Genomic DNA, 22,065 nt, shown 5'->3' with positions numbered 1-22,065 from the left:
AACCTTGAACAAGTCATACAATTCCTCTAGATCTTCGGGAAGAATTGAAACATCTGGGATGACAACTCGGAGCTTGAAAAGAAAGAAAAAAATGCATTAGTCATAATGCTTGCTACTGTCGAGCACATGAACCCTCCCAGTGACTGTCCTTATGTGGTACAGCTGAAAACTGGAGTATTGAACGATGTTTGCAATTTTTCCTCCTTTAGGTTCACTGGTTGGACAAATCCGTGAAAAGAGAAATCCCTCAAGGGCTATTAGAAACAAAGACAGGAAGTCCCTAAGCTGCAGGTCACAGGAGGCCGGGGAAGCATCACATCAGGATCGCTCTGTTCTTGCTCTCTTCCCTGGGCATCTGCCTACGGCCACTGGCATTGGGATAAACTATCCTGCAGTTGTTCTTTATGTTATAGCCACCCCTGAAAATAACACACGTGGCTGCAGAACAAAAACACCAGCAACCCAGAAAAGAGGTTCCTTCAGAGTCAGTAATAAGCCTTCCATTTTTCATGATTTGACGCCTTTAAAAAAATGAAAGCTGTCTGCCATATGGCAACAAGGGTGAGGGGAAATGTTACACTACCTCAGCCTAAACAGCATTTTACTCACCACATTTTGCTTGGTTGTATCTTCATGGCTTTGCAGAACACGGATTCTGTGTTTGTAGCGCATGTGCTCGATCTGTTCCACAGAGTGGTCTCCAAATTTCTAGAACAGAGGAACAGAAGTTTATATTTTACAGTATTTTACTATCTTTGCATTTCCAGAAAGTTTTATTTCCATTAGATTGGCAATGCAACTTTTAAAGTGTCATGACTCCCTGAAGATCCCATGGATTAAAGCATATTCAGTCTCTGAGCTGTCTGTTTAGGTAGTTATACTACACTCAGCACCGTGCATTTAAGCACTTACTCAAGGAAAAATTAAGATATGTATTAACTGTCAAAACATCCATGTTGAATTTAAACCTTTTTCTTTTTTAAAATCATGGCTCAACTGACCAGTAGACACCAAGCTGTATTTTACCTCGTAGGAATCATGAATGAGGTTTGCAATTTCAGTCACTGGAGTGGCTTCCTGATCATCGCTGAAAAATGCATGGTGATTACCAATAGGTGGCAGAGGGCTCTCCTCGTTTTTAACATGCTCTAAAAACCTGAAGGGAAAAAATACAAGCAACGCAGATTACTCTGCACTATACTTTTCTCAGTATAAGTAAATTAGTCCTATGGGTCAGACTTAAAAAATACATTTGTTTTTAGGCTGCTACACTTTTCAGAAATGCCTTCAATATTACTCAACCTAGGAACTGCAAATCTGCCAAATGAATAAATGCTGCCCGAGGAAGAAAACTGTCTCCTTGAAGTCTGGAGCAGGAAGCTCGTCACTCTAAGGAAGACACTAAGAGCAACAGTATATATTGCACGCTGACGCAGTCCACGCATGTCTCGGCACCGCCAGGAAATTTCACAGGACACGGATTTGTCAAATTTACAAAGCCCATTGTTTCAGGCAGACACTGCGAAAGCAGCAGGAGCAAGGTAACACAGAGGGGACTGCCTGTGCCTCCAGTTGTTATGACAACGGCACCTAAACGCCTTTGTTTCACAGCAGGATGATCTGCGAGGGAAGCGAAGCTCCCGCAGCCAGATGCGTGACAGTACCTGCTCAGAATCATCAGGGCCTGCCCGTCATCCTTGCTGTTACACAGGTCCACCGCGTTGGCTTCGAGTATGGCCAAGCCAAGCTGGAAGATGGCTTTGATCCCATCGTAGAAAAAGCAGTCGACGACATTCACAGCACTTTCCAGAGGCATGATGCTCAGAAAAAGGGTGAGGAACCACGAGAGAGAAATGGAAGCTAATGGAGTCAGGTCCTTCATATGTTCAGCCAGTTCTGGAAGCTGCTCTTTTATAAGCTCTTCGAACACCGACTGGTCTACCTGAGCACCTGCAAGTCATAAAAAACAGTATTAACCAGGCCCACTGCAGGCAAAATTATTCTTTAAAGTTAATGATTGCTGTCAACTATCAACTGCAAGGCTTCTTTGAAATTTAAACTGACAAGATACGCACACACCTACAATGAAAAATCCCATTATCTTCCTGCTGTGATCTCAGCCCCAACCCTTAAGTCTGTAATCCTTACTAAACAACTTTCTGCAAGAAGACCACGTTGGTTCTGCTAAGTGCCTTTGGGGTGCAATAAAATAGTAATAGCAGCAGCTGTTGTTTTTGGCTAAAAGAGCACATAACAGTTAAGTGATAGCAAAAGCAATCTTAAAGCATTTTATTGTTCAACTTGGGATCTATGCAATGATAATAAAGCAGCACACATTCCTCTCTGGTGTATGTACTCAAGCAAGCAGGCAGCAGAGCCTTCATTCCAGGTAACAAAATATAAAAGACGGCTACATACACTAAGCAAGAAGAAAAATATTTACACACACATATATATGTGTGCATATATATATATATTTATATACAAAAATATACACTAATATTTACACATATGTAAGTGTAAATATGCTTTTTTTTTAAGACAAGATTCCAGCAATGCCCAGATAAAATCTTTCCTAACCATCCCAACCACTATTTCCAAAGGGAGCAGATTAGGGCCCTGTTCCTTCTGTTTCAGCTAGTAGATCAGGTGCAGTCTCATGGGTGCCAAGTACAGAGGGACAATCATGTCCCTCGTCCTGTTGGCCATGCCATTTCTGATGCTGGCCCAGATGCCACTGGCCTTCTTGGCCACCTGAGCACGGTGCTGGCTCATGTTCAGCCAGCTGTTGACCAGCATCCCCAGGTCCTTCTCTGCCAAACAACTTTCCCGGCACTCTTCCCCAAGCCTATCCACCTGCATGGGGTTGTTGTGACCCAGGTGCAGGAGCCAGCATTTAACCTTGCTGAATGCCACAGAGCCGGATGTGGCCCATCAATCCAGCCTATTCATATCCCTCGGCAGAGCCTTCCTACTTTCCAGCAGATGCAGGAAGATAGAGTTTCATATCATTCACGTAGCCTGTCTCTACAAACCAGACCTGACACATCAGGAATCATAGAAAATACTGAGTTGGAAGGGACCCACACGGATCCAACTCCTGGCTCCACACAGGACCACCCAAAAACCAGACCCTGTGTCTGAGCTTTGTCCAAATGCTCCCTGAACTCCAGCAGCTCGGTGCCGTGACCACTGCCCTGGGCAGCCTGTCCTGGTGCCCGACCCCCCTCTGGGTGCAGACTCTTTCCCCAACCCCCATCCTGACCCTCCCCTGTCCCAGCTCCATGCCGTTCCCTCGGGTCCTGTCGCTGTCCCCAGAGAGCAGAGCTCAGCACCTGCCCCTCCGCTCCCCTCGTGAGGGAGCTGCAGGCCACCATGAGGCCTCCCCTCAGCCTGCTCTGCTCGGGGCTGAACAAACAAAGGGACCTCAGCCATTCCTCATACATATTCCCCTCTAGACCCCTCACCGTCTTCATAGCCCTCCTTTGGACACTCTCTAACAGTTTTATGTCCTCATATTGTGACACCCAAATCTGCACACAGTCCTCGAGGTGAGATCTCACCAGCCGAGCAGAGCAGGACAACCACTTCCCTCGGCCAGCTAGCAGTGCTGTGCCTGACACACCCCAGGTTACACACCCCAGGAGCTTTAACCAAAGATACTACAAGTTAATGATGTTCCTCAATACAAAATTTCAATTATTCTATCTTTCCTTTCAAGTTATTTTAGGTAGTTGCTCTTTCTCATAGTCCATATTCTATGGACTACGCTAATACTGGGAGTCAACTTCAATTGCCTTGGTCCTGATACGTATATACCCCTAGCACTCAAAACTTCTGCTGTCCAAAGGCAGAACAGATCCTGGACAAGCTGTGGCAGAGAACTAGCATCTTTTGGTTTTGCATCCAAATCATAAAAAAACAGGTATGATAGTTCTCTGCCTTAGAACTTCTCACATTAAGCCACAAAAAGCTTCTGCCAGTCAGTGAACAAACATTTCAATACCACAAATCGAAAATAAGTACCCAGGGACATGCAAAGGGCTTTTATGAAACATGCTTTGAAGGGACAGCCTTTTCATGTCAGATGATCGTGAATAAGAAGGATAAAGAAAACAGAAGAGAAAACAGACTGCAGTTACTCAACAGAGAGCATTTGTTTTGTTTTAACAATTTTTTTATATTTTTTTTTTTTAACAATTTAATAGCCATAGCTAACAGTTGAAACAAAGCTACGGCAGGTTTTAGCAGTATTTGAAGGAATCTAGAGAGAGATAGACAGACACATAGAAAGATCATTCCAGCCTCAGCATGGGAGAGGCTGACAAAAGCAGACATTTAAAGGGAAGAGGCAATGCTGACCAGATCCTTTGCAGAATATCGCATTATAATTAAATGTTGACATTGTACATGAAAGTCAAGCAGGTGTATTCAAAGTTACTTTTATGCCCACCTTTTCATTAGCCTCCCAGAAACCATGGTATCTGAGCAACTGAATCTCTAGTGTATTAAATCATGAAACCATAGTGAGGTAGGAAAATACCAGGGTATCCATTCAAAAAATGATGACCCAAGGTGCCAACTAAATGACTTCTCCAAGACTGAAAAGGCAAATCAGAGAAATGAAGCGATGTTTTCACTGTTTTAAAAATCATAAAAGCAACATGATGACAATCTAACAGATAAAGAGGAGTAAGAAGGCCTGCTGGTTCATGGAGAGGATGGAAAAGTCTTGGTAACAGGTATGTATGACCCTTGCCTCCACTCTTGACTCAAGTAAAACTTGATTCTATCTTGCAGCTATCTGCTTATAATTTCCTCTAGGCACTGCAGAAGGGATAAGGACTGAGAGGATTCCTGAAGTATGAGATGAGGGGTACCAATGCTGCCTGTTTGCAAGCAGTGAAATGATGAAAATGCTTGTTAAAAGGTAAGAGTCACAGCTGACAAAACCCAAGGAGGGAGATGGTCACATGATAAAAAGGTTGGGTAGGACTGAATTGCCTAAGTTTTAAAAGCAAACATCTATAAAAAAAATACATTGATATTGGATGTCATAAAGAGAGGGTCCCAGAAAAGATTGAGCCACAGAGGCCTGGAATAACCAAGGTCATTAATTCAGTAGCTGTTCTGCCTGTACAAATGACTGACTCACTCTTGAAGAGGAAAAGCACAGTGACGGGTACCAAGGTCAGAGATTACCGAAGTTATAGAGAGATCAAAATCTGGACAACATTTTTGGCAGCATGGATAAAGAGGAAAAGTTGGGTCTTGGAAGTGTTATGCAGGAAAAAAAAAAAAAAAAAAAAAAAAAACAAGACAAAGATTAGACAAGAGCTGGTTGGAAATCAAAAAAAGAAAGTTAAATGAAATGTGAAGCCAAAAATACTAACTCAAGCAACAGGAGCCAGAGGAGGCAGGGTGGGGAAGATCAGTAAGCACTGATTTGGCCACGCTAAGGTCTAGGGTAAATCAAAGGTGCAGAAATAATTACTCAGCAAAGCAACCATGCTGCAAAACTGTACAGCTGCTGTTCTACTAGGGGAAGAATAGGAGGTTCTGAGCTGCCCCCCTGGTCCTTTGCTCAGCAGTATTTCTTCTAGGGTATGGCACTGCTTGTCCTTTTGTGTGGGTGCAGAGGACAGGAAAATAGAGAGGCTGTACAACCAAGACTATCAGCCCTCACACTGTGTAGTCTGTGGCCATAGGGAGTAATGGGTAAGAGAAAAACCCAAAGTTAAGTACAACTCAAGGTAGCAGTACGGTCATCCATGTGGGACCATTCAAGTTTATTTGGGTACAAAGAATTCTACTTTACAGGCAAATGCCCAGCAAGCACTGAAGGTATCAGGAAGTCAAGACAGGCCCTAGGCTGATGATGTCTAGGAATGCAGAAGAACAGATAAAGCTGTGTGTTGTTTTTTTTTTTCCAATCAAGAAAGAAGATGCACAAACATGGGAGTAAGTCATCAAGATGGCAGTTCAAAAACATGCTTGGAGGCAAGAACTGAAGTTCTGACAACTGGGAGAGCTACAGTACCCGATCCACTAGTTGAAAATACCAATGACGTTCAAAACACCACAGAACACCCTGAGCATCCAGTTTACTTTGGAATAATTCTGCTTTAACTTATTGTATCTGCCAGTTCCGTGACACGACAGTGACTGTGCAGTGGCACAGCACCAAGAAGTATTACAAAGCCCATCCTCCAAGAAAAATATTAAAAAATCTCCCCAGACAACTCCTCCTTCTCCCCCCCAGGGAGCAACCGGAGTGCCCACACCATTTCTAGCTGCCAGAACCTTTACTGCCAGGACCTTCCTCCTATCCCCACCTCCTCACAAGAGACCAGATCCCTCTCTTTGCTACAGCAATGGTGTAATGGCAGCCACTAACTAAAAAGTAAGGTTAGCACTGAAGAGGGAAAAGCTATCAGACATTTCTGTAAGAGGGGGAAGTAAAGTGACTGCAAAGAACAAATGCTTTTTTTCTTGTATGCCTACATGCAATTATGGTGTCAAAGAGTTCAGCCTCTCTTTCTGTGCATGAGGCAGGCAGTTGCAAGTTACATGAATATTTTCACAAGTCTTAAAAATAGCTGCATTGCAAAGAAGCGAAAATATGCCACATGCAGTACAAGGCATGCACTGCAGAGTTATTTATTAACACTGCATCTCACATTCAGAGATCTAATATGGCTTTGTAACACCACCCATTAGAAAGAGCCATTTTAGATGCGAGTCTATAATTACTCTAGTGGCCAGGCAATGCAGACACATCTGCTCAGAAATAGCCCAGCAGATCTCTCCTAAGCCTGTCCGAAACAGCTAGAGTCTCTAATATCAAACACTCCTAACCAAGACACACAAGCTCATCTATTTTTACCTAACAGGCAAAAACACTACCTCCTTCTGACCAACAGGAAGAAAATAACAAACTATAAAAGTTGAGCATATGTTTATAGTTCTCGCAGTTCAAACCCTTTGAACCAGAAATAACAGACTGGAACGTACGCAGCCACCACTGCTGTCTGCACAGCACGCAAGCAGATGGACCACTTTGCCCGTGGCTTCTGGACCTCAGAAGAACTGTGAGCACTTACTCGTCCCAATGCCATGCAGCTGCCCCTTCCCAGTGCAGCATGTTAGTGAGAAGAGTGGGAGAGACGTCAGCTCACCTATCACCCGGTGGTTGAAGTAGTCTGGCAGCATTCGCTCACACACAGCAACCAGCAGCCAGAAGGCTTCTTCCTCTTTGGCGTATAACAGCAACACGGAGGTCAAAATGTTCATTGACTTACAAGGGCAAAGAAGAAAATTGGGATTCATTAGCAACAGCAAAACCTACTGGCAAAAGCTAAATGACAGCTAATTTAAAATAAAAAAGTAGCCTAACATGATTTAAACAACTGACAAAAACAGCAAGGGAAAGGTAATAGTGAATGCATAATTGTAACCCTAGAAAGACACAAAGGCATAACAAGTTTTTCCAGCTTACATATGCTGCTTTTCATAAGAGCAATAGGAAACAACTGAGAAAATCAGAGTACTGGATTTGCCCAGATGCAAAGTAGGTAGCTGACAGTGCAAGATGTTTTGGGGCTGCTTTTTCCCCTCCTTGTTTTTGTATTTCAAAACAAGATAGGGGATCTGGAACTTTTGTGAAGTTAATCATAATTCAGGGAGCTGCACTGAATGCAAAAAAAAACCATTAATTTAGGTGACAGCTGGGTAAAGTACTTTATAATTTGTCATCAGTTTTGGAAGAAAGGTGCAGAACTTCATTAAACTTCTGTCCCAGTGCTCTACATGAATCTTGTCTATGCAGGCCAGCTCCCTTTGCACTGTCTCCAAGTATTGCACAAGTAACTCACTCATCTCAGAAAAAACAGAAGCAGCAGAAACATTTTTCCCTTCTCTAGCTCTAAATGCAGTTTGCAGAATGCTGAGGGAGTACTTTAGTTAGGCCAGTGTCCTAATCTGCACACTCGTTTTTCAAAGTAAACCACATTTAATACTCAAAGTTATGCATTTTCCGTAACTAAAAAGACATTAATGTTCAAAAACACTGTTAAATAAACTCCCAAGAGAGCAATAAAGCTGAGAAAGCAGAAAAGAGTTAAAAAAAGGAAGAAAGAAAAAAAGCATCATTATCCCACTGGGAGCTTTTCACCTGGCAGTATCCAATTTTGGGGTTCCTGTGTGCGTACGCAGTCAGCACCCTTCTGAGCGCCGCGATCCCCGTCTCGCTCTGGAAGGCCGGGTGCTCAGGCAGCGAGCGGTGGAGGTCACGCTCGATCTCCTCCGTCGCCATACAGCACTTGCCCATGGAGGCCTCCACTAAATGTATGTAGTAACCAGGATGGGAGGCGAGATCTGTCACAGCGTCTAAAGGCAGCCGAAAGAGAGGAAGAGGAAGATGGATTAGGACAACTTTAAACAGCGTTGTGGGAGTTACTGCTCAAAAGGATGCCAGAAAAAAAATGTTTTTCCCCAAGGTCCATGAATTCAGTGAATCTCCAGACCTAAAAGAAACAAAGTCCCAGCAGAATACATGTCTTGAAAACCCAAACGAGTATTTGCAAAGCCTATATGATGCAACAGAACACAAAACACCTTTATACTGACACTGAGCAGAAAAATTCCCCAGGAGAAAGTCCTGCTGGGAAGGATGTGCTCAGCACCATTCATACCCTCCAAAGTGAAAAAAAAACCTGCAGGAAGGACTACATCTTACAGATATTTGAACATCTCATGAGTCAGATTGAGGCCTAAACTTGAGATCATATTGTAGGAACTTTCTGGCTCTGCCAGATCTATGGACAAAATGAGTTGTTTTTTTTCCATCTTTAGTTTCTATTATTCCTGCCAGCATTCAACGCGAAGCAGGAGCAGAACCGCCGACTTTAAGATGTCATTATTTTGCAGTAATTTGATTTGAGTAGGCTTAAACCAATATTTTTGCTACAATCTAATTGTTCCTCGAAGAAGAACATCATTTCATGAAAACATGACGTTAATTTTAAATTACACAGATGAAGCAGATGTCATTTACATTTTTCTGCACGCCATGTCATCACGCCCTGAGACAAAATTCTTACCAATCTACCTAGGTACTTACTTACTACCCTATTTCAGTACCCGATCAGCTGTCCTCCATAAGCACTACCATAGGCCCCATGCAAAAGACATTTAATTGCCATTGGGAGGTGCCATGCCTAAATGTCTTGCCGTGTTCAGAATCAGATATGGCTAGAGCCAGCGTTTCTAAGAGTGCCCACCTGAAAAGAGCAGCCAGAGTTTGCCTCTTAAGGATTCGGGGATTCCCATGGCAACAAGTTTTCTGATCTTCTCTGTGCGAAACATGCACACTGTCCTGCCATATTCTACAAAATGGTCATTCCACAGGCTCTCTTTGATTTGCTCCCTAGACTGCGAATGAGAAGGTATCTTTTAAAAGAACAAATCGTGTACACGTGAGAACTTGCAAACAGAAACGTCTTACATGTGAGAAATTTTGCAAGATATTTCCATTACCAATGGACACAGGAAGTCTGCTTTAAGAAGTAAAACTTTCCCCATTTTGCTTATGTGATTCACCACACCGGGGAGAGCAGAACTGATCAGACAGGGAGAAAAATGATAAACATTCACCAGAAAGGAATGAAGGGAGGGAGAAGAAAAAACTCCAAGCAAATTGAAAAGCAGCTATTCCCTATTTAGTGCACATGTAACTTCTCCAGCTGTTATGGAGTTTGTTATACTAAAATTACCTGTGTCAATGTCATCACAGTTTTGTTATTTTTTTTAAGAAAGAAAAAAAAAACTCCAACAAATTCCCCCAAATTTTACATACCTTTCCAAAATCAAGGCCTGCCACTCCCGACTGATGAAAGTCTGATCTCAGTGCTTCTGCATTCAGCATGTAACTGCTCTCCTTGTCGCATTCGCTTCTGTCCTTGCTTTGTGCAGCCTCTGTGCCCGGACCCTCAGGCTCACAGTCTCTGAGCACACAGGTGGATGTGAACTCAGGAGTGTTCTGCAATGCAGGACCAAGGAAGGTAACAAATAAGAAGAGTTTAAGAACTGCCTCCCAAACAATGTTCAAGACAAGCAGCAGCCTGCCTGCCCATTCCTCCAGACTGCTGAGGCCTCCGTGAAGGGCAGCCCTGTCCTCCAGCATATCCACTGCTCCCCTCAGTTTGGTGCTGGCCCCAACTGTTCCCTCCACACCACAGCGTTGGTCATTAAAGAAGGCACCAGACCTCACCAGAGCAAAACTGACCCCTCAGGAAGACAAAAAAAAAAAAAAACACAGAAGTTCAGTACCTGCTTCTTATTTTGCAAGTTGTTACACTGCACTGGGTTGCTGGAGTTCACCTCCTTTAGCCTCTGCAGCAAGTTCTCCACCAGCGTATCCCGGTCCTTCAGCTCAATGAACTGAAAGGCAGTCTTACTCCTTATGCTAACAATGATGGGGTTAGGAAGAAGACTTGTGTCCTCCATCTTCTCTATACTGATCACCTTTCCCAGAAACATGACAGAAAACACATTAGGCATCACCTTTACAGAAACGCCTCCAAAATTCTGCAGATACACAATGCACAAAAATGGCACTCACTTGCACACATGTTTTAAATGTGGTTATTCATATTGGCTTTGCTTGGTCAGACACATCCTGCCACCCAAAGTTGATGGTATCTTTACAAGCTCAAAGCAGGCAGCAAAACGTATCCCAGCTGTTTATGTTTTGTTTTGCTTTGCTTTTATTTTGACTTTGCCACTCACTCAGGAGAGCAGATTGAGGGGAAAGATAGGAAAGGGGAATGATGGTTAAAATCAGATTTAGAAAAGGATCAACTTGACTTGGAGGGATGGAGCAGAACATTTACTTTCACACTTTTGAAAAGAGACGAAAACAGTTGTTTTGATGTTTCTGATTAGATATATAACACTGTTCTTTTATTGTTTTCTATTTCTGTAACAGTGGCAGATAAGTTGCTACGGTTAGGATATATATCATTTGGATGGTACTCTGTTATTAGCTGAGGATGAAAGGAAGGCTTTAATTAAGAGATCATAACAGCCTGGTATCCACAGCAGATCAGGTAGGTGTTTACTGACAGCTCCCTTCTCCTCCTCTACTCCCACCATCTTCCCATGCATCCTCCCTTTGTTTAAATAAGTCCTTAATTTCATGGAAATTTGGCAGATCATCAGTGCCTCCGGAATATCCCTGTTTTCTTTCTGCCCTACAGGTTTGCAAAGTACACACGGGTTTACTAGAGTCTGTCTGTGGAGGGAGAGCATCAACACTTCTAAGCATTGATCCCAGGTAAGGATGCTTTCGTATTGATGGATTGGGTCTGAGCTGAAGTCTCCATCAACATCCGAGCTGGATGTATGCGTTTGTGGAGCTGGGAGGGGAGCACTGCCGCAGTCTTGGATGGATCAGACTCTGGCCTTGCAGTGCTCTGTCCTGCTGCATTACCTGCCCATACTTCATTTTGAGGATCATGTTAACTCCCCCAGACATATTTCTAGGAACTCATGGCATCATGAGTCCCAGAATGCACTTTAAACAATCCTGTAGGCATCATATACTTAAGCATCCTGCTCTTTTTCATCAACTGATAGTTTGCAGGTGAATCAAGTGACACAACAGTGGATGCTGAAAGCAGAAGGCGGCAGATACAGACTTGAAATTAAGCAAACAAGCAACTCTACCTCTCTAAGTGGGATGATAACATTGCAGCAGCCGTTTTCTTTGCTGGCAAAACAGATATAACTGTCTGAAGTATACATTCTTCCCGCTGTGTGACAGCGACTAAATGGTGTCCAGAGAGAACAGTCTACAACTTCATGCAGCTTCTCCTTCCTGGGCAATCTGAAGAAGGCCCGAAAGAATTCATTTTGTGCTCTGGCTTCGAGATCCCTTAGGAGAAAACATCAAGAGCAAATCACAGGACCCTGAAAACGAAGGCACCAGGTGCAAAGTTCTTCTTTTTATTCTCACAGAGACCAAGAGATACAGAACAAAAGCAGCATGCACAGAAATCTTCACTGCCTACGTGAGCAGATCAACAAAAGAATAACTTGGAAATAAAAAAATAATCATAATCAACACTTTTTTTTTTATCAATAGATCAAAAGCATCTGCTTGAATCACTAGAAAATGAAAGAACACAAATTAATTTAAAACAGCTGGCTTTGTTGTTGTTATTATTATTACTTAGCCATACATTTTCTCTGGCTGCTCTACCACTTCCCAGCCTCAAAGAGTTACAGGTTTCAGTGCCCAGGAGATAACTAAATCTTTCATCTGATGAACACAGGTTGAGCAACAGAGATTAGCTTTGTGTTCCTGCTTTCCCTTCCCAGTAGCCTTACCAACATCACCCCAGGGACTGACACCTGCATTCAAAAGCGATTCGTTTGCTCGATGAGTGCTACCAAAGTGGTCAGTAAGAGAATAGTTAAGGATTTACATCACTGCATCATTGGCTTGCAGAGGTATCAGCCTCGGAACAGTTATAAATGCAAAGCAATTACAGGTTCCTTAGACTCAGGAGGGAGTAACAGCATCAGCTACAGCCAGTTTGGATTTGGCTTGCTTCCATTCAATTATCCGCATTTATGTTGAGAGAAAGAAGAAAAAAAGTACATTAAGCTTTCATTGCTGAACTATGGTAACACCGACTTGGTTTGGGGGGATTTTTTACCCCTCCATTTTTCATGAGGAGTTCTGCAGTAGTTCATACGCTGAGCTATGCAGTTCCCTTAGAAACAGGCCCTGGCTATTAGCTCACCAGCAGCACTTCCAGAAACTTTAGGACTCCGATTCTATCATTTTCTTTACAAGTAAATTTTTCCAAGCATGACTCACCTTAGGGGGAAAAAATAAAAAGAAAAGAAAATACATATATATAAAAAAGAAGTTTGGCTTTGTTCCACTGCAAGAATTTAAAGCGTGGGCTGAAGTGCAGCAGGGAGTGGTACCTTGTAGCTGTAAATTCCCTCTCTGCTCCTTCCTTTGCCCTCCTCTTCTGCAAACACCCTCCCCTTACCCCATCCCTGCTGGTTAACAGTAAGAAGTTTACACAGATGAGGCCTCTGCTTCAGCAAATAAATCACTTGCGTGTTTTATTTTGGTTTCATTTGCAAAGAAAGCTAAAGCTGTGTGAAAGAGGGAGATCGAGAACAAACTGAGAAGGGAGAGGGGCGGATCTGTCTGTGTGACCAGCAGAACAGACAGACTGCACTTGACCAGCACTCGGCTGTCGTTTCCTTCTGAAGCATTATCTTCCTTCATAAGATTATCCAAGGAAAACAGACAAATAGCCTCCTGTTTTTCACAAAGAACAAAGAGAAACGCTCTTTGTGAAGGAAGACAAAAAGGCCGCTCCGAAGTTAAAATTCCACAGCAAACGAAACTCTGATAAGTGCCTGCAGAGATCTGCTATTGTGACAAACCTAGATCAGGATATGCCTCCTAGTTAACTCAGCACAAAAATATTTTCCATTCCTGCACGGCACAGATGAATGCTGCTGATAGCATCTGCAGTCAGGTCTGCGCGGAGCTGTTCTCTCCTGCTATTGTGCTGGGAAGGTGAGACCCTACCAGAATGTACACCGTTGTTGCGATTTCCATACCTTTATGCCAAAAGATGCATTATACCCAAGGATGGGAGCTCCGTTGAGACAGAGGTTGTCTGTTATTTAGGAGTTGACTCTGATGCTCCAAAATCTGCAGCTTCTGTCCAGTTCTGAGTGTTTAGGATTTTGATGCATGTCTGGAGGCTGCAGGATCCTTTCGGACAAGATCCTAGCTACAGGTTTTTAAACTGAAGCACGACACTTTCCATATTTGAAACCAAGTAAATTCGTCAAGCAACTTTCACCAGGGCGCAGCACCCAACTCCACCTGCCCCAAATCACCTAATGGGGGAAGACTGCCGAGCCCAGCATCCGCAGCATTGCCTGTCCCCCACGACCCATGAAACGGGGTCACCTCAGAGACCTCACTTTACTCCTGAGAAAAGTGCTGAAAGAGGGGCCAGCCTGCTGCAGGGTGGGACCCCAGAAAGAAAAATGGTAGTAGAGGAATGAAATAGTGTCAGCACTTACTGCTGCGGGCTCAAATTAAAGGTTTTTATTATAATGTGACACACCATGACAATATTTCCTGCTGGGCAGACAAATTCTAGGGGGTATCATAATCTGTTGCCTTCAGAAATGGACAAACAATATTAGGGATGGTTTAAAATAAATAAATAAATAAATAAACACTAACAAATTTAGCTCTTAAACGAGACAGCCAATTGCATAAATAGGATAACAGCAAATTCAGCCCAGGTCCCACAACTTCCATTTTGAGTTCCACAATACCTGCGGCACTGAACAGACACACAACTTTTCTACCTGCTGCCCAATCTATCCAAAATTTTATTTCCAGCTTCACCATTTTCAAGGTGGTTTGGTTTTGAAGCAAATGCAGTACCTAAGAAAAGAACGAAAGCTATCCTCACGTAGAAATATGTTGATCAAATGTTTATACACGCATCAGAAGAACAAAAGGCTAAAGGATGCAATTGCTTTGTTCCCTGCTTTTCAGAAAAAAGTCAGCAGTTCTCTCCCAATGCAGTTCCTGACTTGCACACTGTGGGGTTCTCGCACGGCCTCCGCCTCCGGCACTTCAAAGGGACTGCAAGTCTGAACTGCGATAACTCCTCGTGTGTGTGACCCATAAGTTGCCTTCCAAGAGTTTTAAATGAAAGGAAATAGCACGCAAAACTAACAAAACGCCTAAAAGTATCAGGACACTTGAAACGATGTCCTTGCTGTTGCATGTTGTTGGTTTTTTTTTTCTCTGCTTTCAATCCAACAGAAGTCAAGTTGGCAGGATTTTAGCCCTGCTGAGTCACTCGCTGCCTGTTGCCAGACGAAGAATTATATGGCATAAAGTTGAGCAACAAAAACGAGGAAAAAAAAATCTGAACAAACTAGTTGACCTCCTGCTTTTAGAGCACGATTGCTGCCCTGCTCTTGCTATTCAGACTCCAGAAAACTCTTGGGATTTTGAAAGCGACACATCCAGCGATACGCATCTTGTTTGTTGGAGAACCCACTGAATTCGTGTGGCGAGGAAGGCTTCTCACAAGCAAGGCAGGAAAAGTCATCTGACGAATGCCAACGTGGACTTGTCAGGACAAATGTTAAACCAAAGTAATGCCCTGATGTATCAGGAACACTGGACTTGTAAATGGAGATGCAACAGATGTTTTAGCCATGCCTTATGAAACTCTTGATATTTCCTCACACAGGAACTAATAAAACTAGATTGTAGTGAAAAGCTGTTGTACCAAGCCAGCTGAAAAAGAGTGCCCAAAAGGCAGTCCTCAAATGCTCACTGTTGAAGTGGAAGGCTGCATGGAGAGGACCTCCTTGGGCATCTGTCCTGGACTGGCTTCTGCTCAGGATTTTCATTAGCAACCATGGAGCAAAGATCATTGTTATTGCACATGACATGAGCCAGACAGAGACAAATGAGCAAAAGAACAGGATCAGAATTCAGAACGGTGCTCACAAACTGGAGGGATGGTGCAGAAAAAAAAATAGACAGAGGGGTTACGAGGAAACATTAACCAAAGATGAGCCAGCAGCCTCATGCTGCTGGGAGGAAGAGGACCGCTGCACCAGGCTGCAGAGGGAAGTGTTTGGCTCCTGAGAGGCAGCAGGGCAGTCCTGGGGCTACAGCTGGGCCAGGAGCACTCCTGTATCCTGCCATTGCGTGCTTGTAGCACTACAGGATTAATGGCAAATGTCCCGAGAAGAGGGACCAGAAGGGCTAAAGACAGTGTGGGTGACAATCGTCAGGATAAACTACAGCAGAGCAGCTTAAAGAAGGAGAGCAAAAGGAGATGTATAACGAATCTCCAAATGCACAAATGGTTGCAGTAAAGAGAGGAAATCTAATCTCTTCCACAGTACTGGATAGGACAAGAAGCAATGTACTCAAAAACCCACAAGAAAGATCCAAGTAAGAAAAAATGAAAGCTTTTACGATGGTATGGCAGTGAAATACTGCTGTGGGCTCTGGCATTTATGTTTCTGGAAATCCTTAGAAACAGGTTAGGCAAACATCTGTCAGGAATGACATGCAGAGATAATCCAAACCCTGCCTTTGCCAAGCAGATGGAATAAAACAAGATTCTTCCTCAACACATCTTCCGTGTTCCTCAAGGTTTATGGTGTTCGTGGAATTAATGCAGACTGAAGTGATATTCATGATTCAAGATACTTCAAACAGTTTCTGTTCAGCTTAGATCAGTGTTAAAATCCTTCTTTGTTTTCATATAAAGCAAAGCCATCCTTACTGGCAATTCAGTGTCAGACGTGAAGAAAAGAAACCAAGCTGGTTAGAGCCTGGAAAAATGTGTTCTACTTTTGAAACCTTACTGACACCAGCATTAAGCTTTTAAATCTTGTGTTCTGCTCTGGCCAATTTCCTCTTTACATCTGAGAAATGCAATGAATATTCTTATGACCTGCAAGAGATGGAAATAAGAAGCCCAAGAAAAGTATAGCAGAGCTTTTAGATACCTTCTTATTAGGAAGGAAAAACAGTTACTTCATATTCCAGTAAAACTCTATGACACGTTTGAATATGTCTGCAAGAAATGGCATTTACAGTTATCAAACACCTTTACTTCATTCCCTATGGCAATTAATTTAATTGCCATTAATCCCTATGTAATCCATTGTTCCAAGCCTTATTCTTTCATCAAGTGGCATGGAAACTTGTATATTAACTTCTTTGACTGTGGCCATGACACAATTTGTGTCACAGACTGCCAGCCTGATCTGCCAGCCTCTCAGAGTCTTGTCCTCGCACTGCTCAGCAGGATGACCCCAAGAGCCTCAGGGAGAGCAGCAGCTCTGTTTTTCAGAATGTATAATACACAGTCCACAATGACATTAAAATTATATTTTTTAAATGAAGATATTGAGATGAGCCTCTTGCATAAGAAACAAAAGAAATCTAAAGCAACTTGATTAATGTGACACAGCTGGAATAATTTTAATGATGTGTGCATTACTGCTTTCATTTTAATGCACTACTATGTGCTACCTAATCATGCACAAGAATTAGCAAAGATAATTATTAGGGAAAATGTCAAGTGGAAAATAATTGTTCTTGTAGTACTACAATGGTTTCAGAAAAAAAGCAGCAACAAAAACCTCATAGACCAAAAAAAAACTCACTCCCCCAAAATTGTTAGTATTAAAAACCAGTTTATCTACTATTCAAACTACACTCTTGCTTAATCACATCACATCAAAGTAGCTGCTGAAGTGTGACAAAGGGCAGCAGAAACAAGAGCTTATCCAGCCACTACCTCTCTAATTCCCACAGAGGAAATGGGATTTCAACATCTTCCATTTTTTCCTTTCTGCTACCTTCATTAACAGCACATCAGTGTGGTTAAGAAAACTTGCCCTGGAATTCTCCAGCAATCACATTTTCATCCTGTCTTTTCCTATTCCCCATGCCTCTCCTCTTTTTTTTTTTTTTTTTTTCCTTTTAAGTTGGAAGGAAAGAGATAAACCTGTTTGAATAAACGTGTGGGATGGTTTCTGTTGCTTGTTTGCCAATAGACATACAACTTCCCAAAAATCCTATGAGGTACTTACAGGTTGATTCCCTGAGAGCCCCCATATTATTGCAGTTATACTTTTCACTGTAATTGTAACTTTAGGTTGGCGTTGTGTTGTTTGGTTTGGTTTTGTTAGTTTCCTGTTCAGTTAATATATTTGATTCAAAGACTTCTTTGGGAAGAGACAACAATGAGTTAAAATCAGTAGATGATGAAAACACCTCCCTCAGATTGTTACATCTCTTATGGATTTACTTTCCTTCTTTTGTGGTTCTAACTTTTCAGCCCAAAAGCAGGAAGGTGTTGGAACTGTAAGGCATGGAAGTGGGCTTCAATGCAACCTATTACTCAAAGTCATATCTGACATTGCTCAAAGTACATAAACTGCATTTCTTTGGCCAAAAGCCTGCGATGTTAACAATATCCAGTTACACATACATGGTGAAAAACAATGACAGCCCTTGTGTTTTAAAGGAGTCCAAGCTATGAAAAAAAGCCTGTGAGGAAGTTCACGGCTGCTCAAGATTGCATCAGTCTAAGAAATATCTCAAATGATGGTGTATCATGGATGAAACACTGGTGTCAGTCATTTTCCTGACAGTGTGTACGTATGAAATTACAGGGAAAGTAAGTCTAATTGCTTTAAAAGCCTTTATGAACCTTTGCAGAACTGTTTAGCTGAGAAGTACATGCAACACAGCTGCAAAAATGCCCCTCAGAAACGATATAATAGCTACTGGACATGTGTCTGTTTGTTGGGAAATGACACCGTGCATTCCTTGTGTTTTGCCCTGGAAGGAACACCTGGCTAATTCCCTGCACACCTCTGGCAGGATAGGAAGGAAGAGCAGGAAATGGTATGAGTCAGGAGTGGATAAGCACTCCAGACACACTCCATTCAGAAAACACGTATTTCAGACTGACGTGTTGACACTGGTGCCCCAGGCAAATCCCAACTTTGGATATTACATTCTGCCCACCTAAGATTCCTCCCTGCAGTTTCCTTTCACAAAAATATACAACACTCTGTCTTGTGCTGCTGCCAGGGAAACAGTTACTAATCTTCTCCCTGAGCACCCAGTGCATTTCTGCCGTGGGAGGGGAATGCAGAGATGCATTTCAGGGATGCGGCGGGTAGAGCTGGCATCAGCACATTACTCTGTTGCAACAGCCTGGGTCTTTCTGGGTCCTACAACTGCTTGCTAAATCAGCTGTGGCAATCCTAGTAGGATTAGTCCTAGTAGGATGTCCTAGTAGGACATTCCGTGTATCAGGTACCATCAAAAGCAATAATTTTACAATTACTGCCCCTTCTACAAGGAAAAGTAATTTTAAACCAAATAAAAACTACAATGATTTTAAAGGAAGAAAATAAAAATGGGAGAAAAAAAAAAAAAAAAGCATTTTGCACACAAAATTTCATGATATACTGCAGTACAATATAAAATCTGTTGGTTTTTTTTGTTTGTTTGTTTGTTTTTCCCCAATCAGGTAAGCCTTTAAAGCTTTACCCAGCCAACAACGCAATCCACGAAACCCATTCCCGACCCCCTGCTCACACAACAAAGAACAACTTCGCTTTTTACCTCTTGGTAATCTGAGTAGGATCCTGGAGGCCTGGATCCAGCTCGAAGATCTCGTTATCCAGCAGCCTTCGGAGCGTCACATCTGCCAGCTGCTCCATGATGCGGAATGCCTCAGCTATGTTGAGGAACGTGGAGAAATCGCGTTCTTTGTTCGGCGTGGTGACGCGGACGGTGTCGGTCATGAAGACGTTGGAGGTTCTTTCCAGCTTCTGGACCTCAACCCAAGGAATGACAAGTTTCACTGCCGTTGCAGGAAGACCAAAAGCGTGTTAGAAGTTCTGTTTAAATTGATCATATTTGGGAAATAAACAGATTCAGAAGGAAATGCAAACAACAGAGGAGAGAATCATCTTTAAAGACCAAGGAAAAGATGAAACACCTGGTATTACTCTATGCCCATGTGCCTTTATTCCAAAAGACTGCCTTGCTGAGAATCCCCCCCCCCTCAAAATTTCACCTATATTCATAAGAAATGCTAGACTGAGGAGTCCTGTCTGCCAAAAACCTGCTGCAAGCTTTTGCTCTAAAATTCTTACCAAGTCATTTCTGCAGCTTTCTTCTTTACTACCAGAAGGAACAGTGGGTTTCAAAAGTAGGAAGAAAACAGGGAAAGGGTCTGTAATCTTCCAGAAGTCATGTTTTAGGCAGGTGGCAAACCTATTCCAATTACATGGACAGTATTTTAAATTTAAAAGAAAGGTAACTACCATGCAAAAGGAAGTTTTTGCTCATGGACTTTTTATAGGATTTAAGACTACTATAAACAGATCATCAAAGAAAGCCCCATAGGCATTGGGATATTTCCATTCTGCTTATTTTTTCCTTAAAAGGTGTATGGGCAGATTTTGCCCTAAACTTTAAATGCAGTCAGAGTTGTTTATGGAAAAGAAAAAGTAGAGGACACTGTTCTCTATACTTAAACACTCCAGCAAATCAGATAAACACAGACAACTTATTTTACATATCCACTAAAAGACGTGACCTTCCACTCTCCTATGAATCTCTGGACAGAAATTAGGCTGGAAAAGACTTAAAAAGGCTTAGATTAAATTTATACTCAACTGTTGGACGCTTCCCAGTATTCTCTGTGCCAATAAACTTCAAGACTATACTCCCTAACATCCCTGGCTGGTCTCCTGATGCCAATAAAATAATAAAAAGACAGTAATAACAAGCATTGTCATCCGTACATGACACTTATCCATGATCATTAGTTTTATAAGCAGCTACCCTCAGCAAGTTTTTCTGTATTACAAGAACCACAGCTGTCGAGATTATTTGCAGGTTAAATTTCTTCTTACTTAAATAAAGCACAGCTGCGTCAACACCCACAAACTCTTGTGAATGGTCCCAGAGTCATCTGGATCGGCACAGCCAAGGGAAGAAAGATTAACCAGCACTGTAGCAATAGCGCTATTGTTCACGCAGGTCAAAAATGTATAGCCTGTGCAGTGTTTGTCATAGAAACAGCACAGCACGCTGGAACGGGCCCGACTTCTGACAGAAGGTACAAAGTCTTCAAGTTAAAAAAAAAAAAAAGAAGAAGTTTAATGAAAAAAAAAAAATGTAAAGAAACCCTGGCACGTCGTTGGAAGAAATCTGACATTCTAATCCACCCAAGTTCTGCAAATACTTCGAAGCTTAGATAAAAGGGGACTTGTCCTGAAAATATGTTCCATGTAGTCTATGCTCACATAAATTTCATGACAAGCTGAAAACAGGTTCCAGCATTGCATTCCAGGTCATTTCAACATAAAATAAAAACAAGGAGCAGGCAACAGACTTGCCAGAAGCAGGAGATTTAACACTTTGCCTATAAAGAGATTTCAGGCTACAATTTCGGGGAATTTTTATGGAGTTAAAACACATAAAAGAACTATTTTTATTGAAACTCTCATATTGTGGTGGTGTTTTTTTTTTCTTCCCCAAAAAGAAAGGGAAAGAACACAATACATGTGATTTATTAGCAATATTCTCTAAACCAGGTTTAGCCAGATTTAATTTGTGATTGCTACCTGAAAACAAGAAAGATAATAAATCATTCGTTCTACAGATGAGCAGTAGCAGCTTCTCAAATAGCAGTAAGCAGAACTATGGTAAATTGGGAGTATTCAATGTAATACAAGCATTTCATAAATTTGTCAAAATACTGGGTTTCAAACAGAAGCCATCATCTTTATCAGAAGCAGGGAGCTGAGAAGCATCTCAACATGAATGATTCCCAGCAAGCTATGGAGTTTTTTTGGATTTCACATTTCCATGAAAACACACGGAACACAAAGGCAATGCCACTGACTGGAACAGGGAATGAGCAGCTTTTTTTCCATGTTCAGAGTTAGAAGTTGCAAACACTTCGTTTTCTGGGCTTTTCTTTGTGTTTTCATAATGAATTATTATTGAAAGGGATGAGAAGCAATTTCATCTTCAATAACAGAGTGCGATGCTTTACTTCCAGTATCATTTAATGATCTGTGATATTGCATAAACAAAACTTCTGGAACAGTATGAAGGATTTTTCTCCCTACTTCCTCCTTCCCCCATTATCTATCATTAATAAGCATTATTTTTGCTTTGTGTGCTTTGGCAGACTGGCTATCTCCGGTTTAATGAGAAAAAGCCTGCAATGATAACAAGGAGAAACAATTCACAAAGGATATTATTTGAGACTAAACAGAAAACAAGGAGATTAAAAGAGAACTCAGATATCTATAATGTATCAAGAAACTCCACCACAGTCTTGCAAAAAGAAAAGATAAAGCAAAACTCAACTTCTGTATTTATAAGGAATAACAAACTTATCCGTATTTTAAATCTAACTCTGC

The 22,065-nt window shown here is 42.1% G+C and overlaps 1 protein-coding gene across 3 annotated transcripts in view; it reads right to left on the bottom strand.

The window, feature by feature from the left end:
• The window catches only part of TBC1D8 (TBC1 domain family member 8), a 46,353-nt gene that overhangs the window by 5,000 nt on the left and 19,288 nt on the right, over positions 1-22,065 (bottom strand). For 2 of the 3 annotated variants that reach the window (XM_084526755.1, XM_084526756.1), the window contains exons 5-15: positions 19,244-19,484; positions 11,728-11,935; positions 10,330-10,524; positions 9,857-10,039; positions 9,282-9,432; positions 8,174-8,388; positions 7,179-7,296; positions 1,665-1,950; positions 1,027-1,156; positions 610-708; positions 4-72 (exon numbers count right to left, since the gene is read on the bottom strand). In XM_084526755.1, the coding sequence (XP_084382881.1) occupies positions 4-72; positions 610-708; positions 1,027-1,156; positions 1,665-1,950; positions 7,179-7,296; positions 8,174-8,388; positions 9,282-9,432; positions 9,857-10,039; positions 10,330-10,524; positions 11,728-11,935; positions 19,244-19,484 (1,895 nt within the window). The remainder of the gene's footprint in view (positions 1-3; positions 73-609; positions 709-1,026; positions 1,157-1,664; positions 1,951-7,178; positions 7,297-8,173; positions 8,389-9,281; positions 9,433-9,856; positions 10,040-10,329; positions 10,525-11,727; positions 11,936-19,243; positions 19,485-22,065) is intronic. The other variant, XM_084526757.1, reaches the window with a different exon arrangement.

This window comes from Aythya ferina (genome assembly GCF_964211825.1).
Source record: "Aythya ferina genome assembly, chromosome: 1".
Classification (NCBI taxonomy): Eukaryota; Metazoa; Chordata; class Aves; order Anseriformes; family Anatidae; genus Aythya; species Aythya ferina.
The sequence above is the reverse complement of the archived record's forward strand: the minus strand, read 5'-3'. Positions and strand labels throughout refer to the sequence as shown.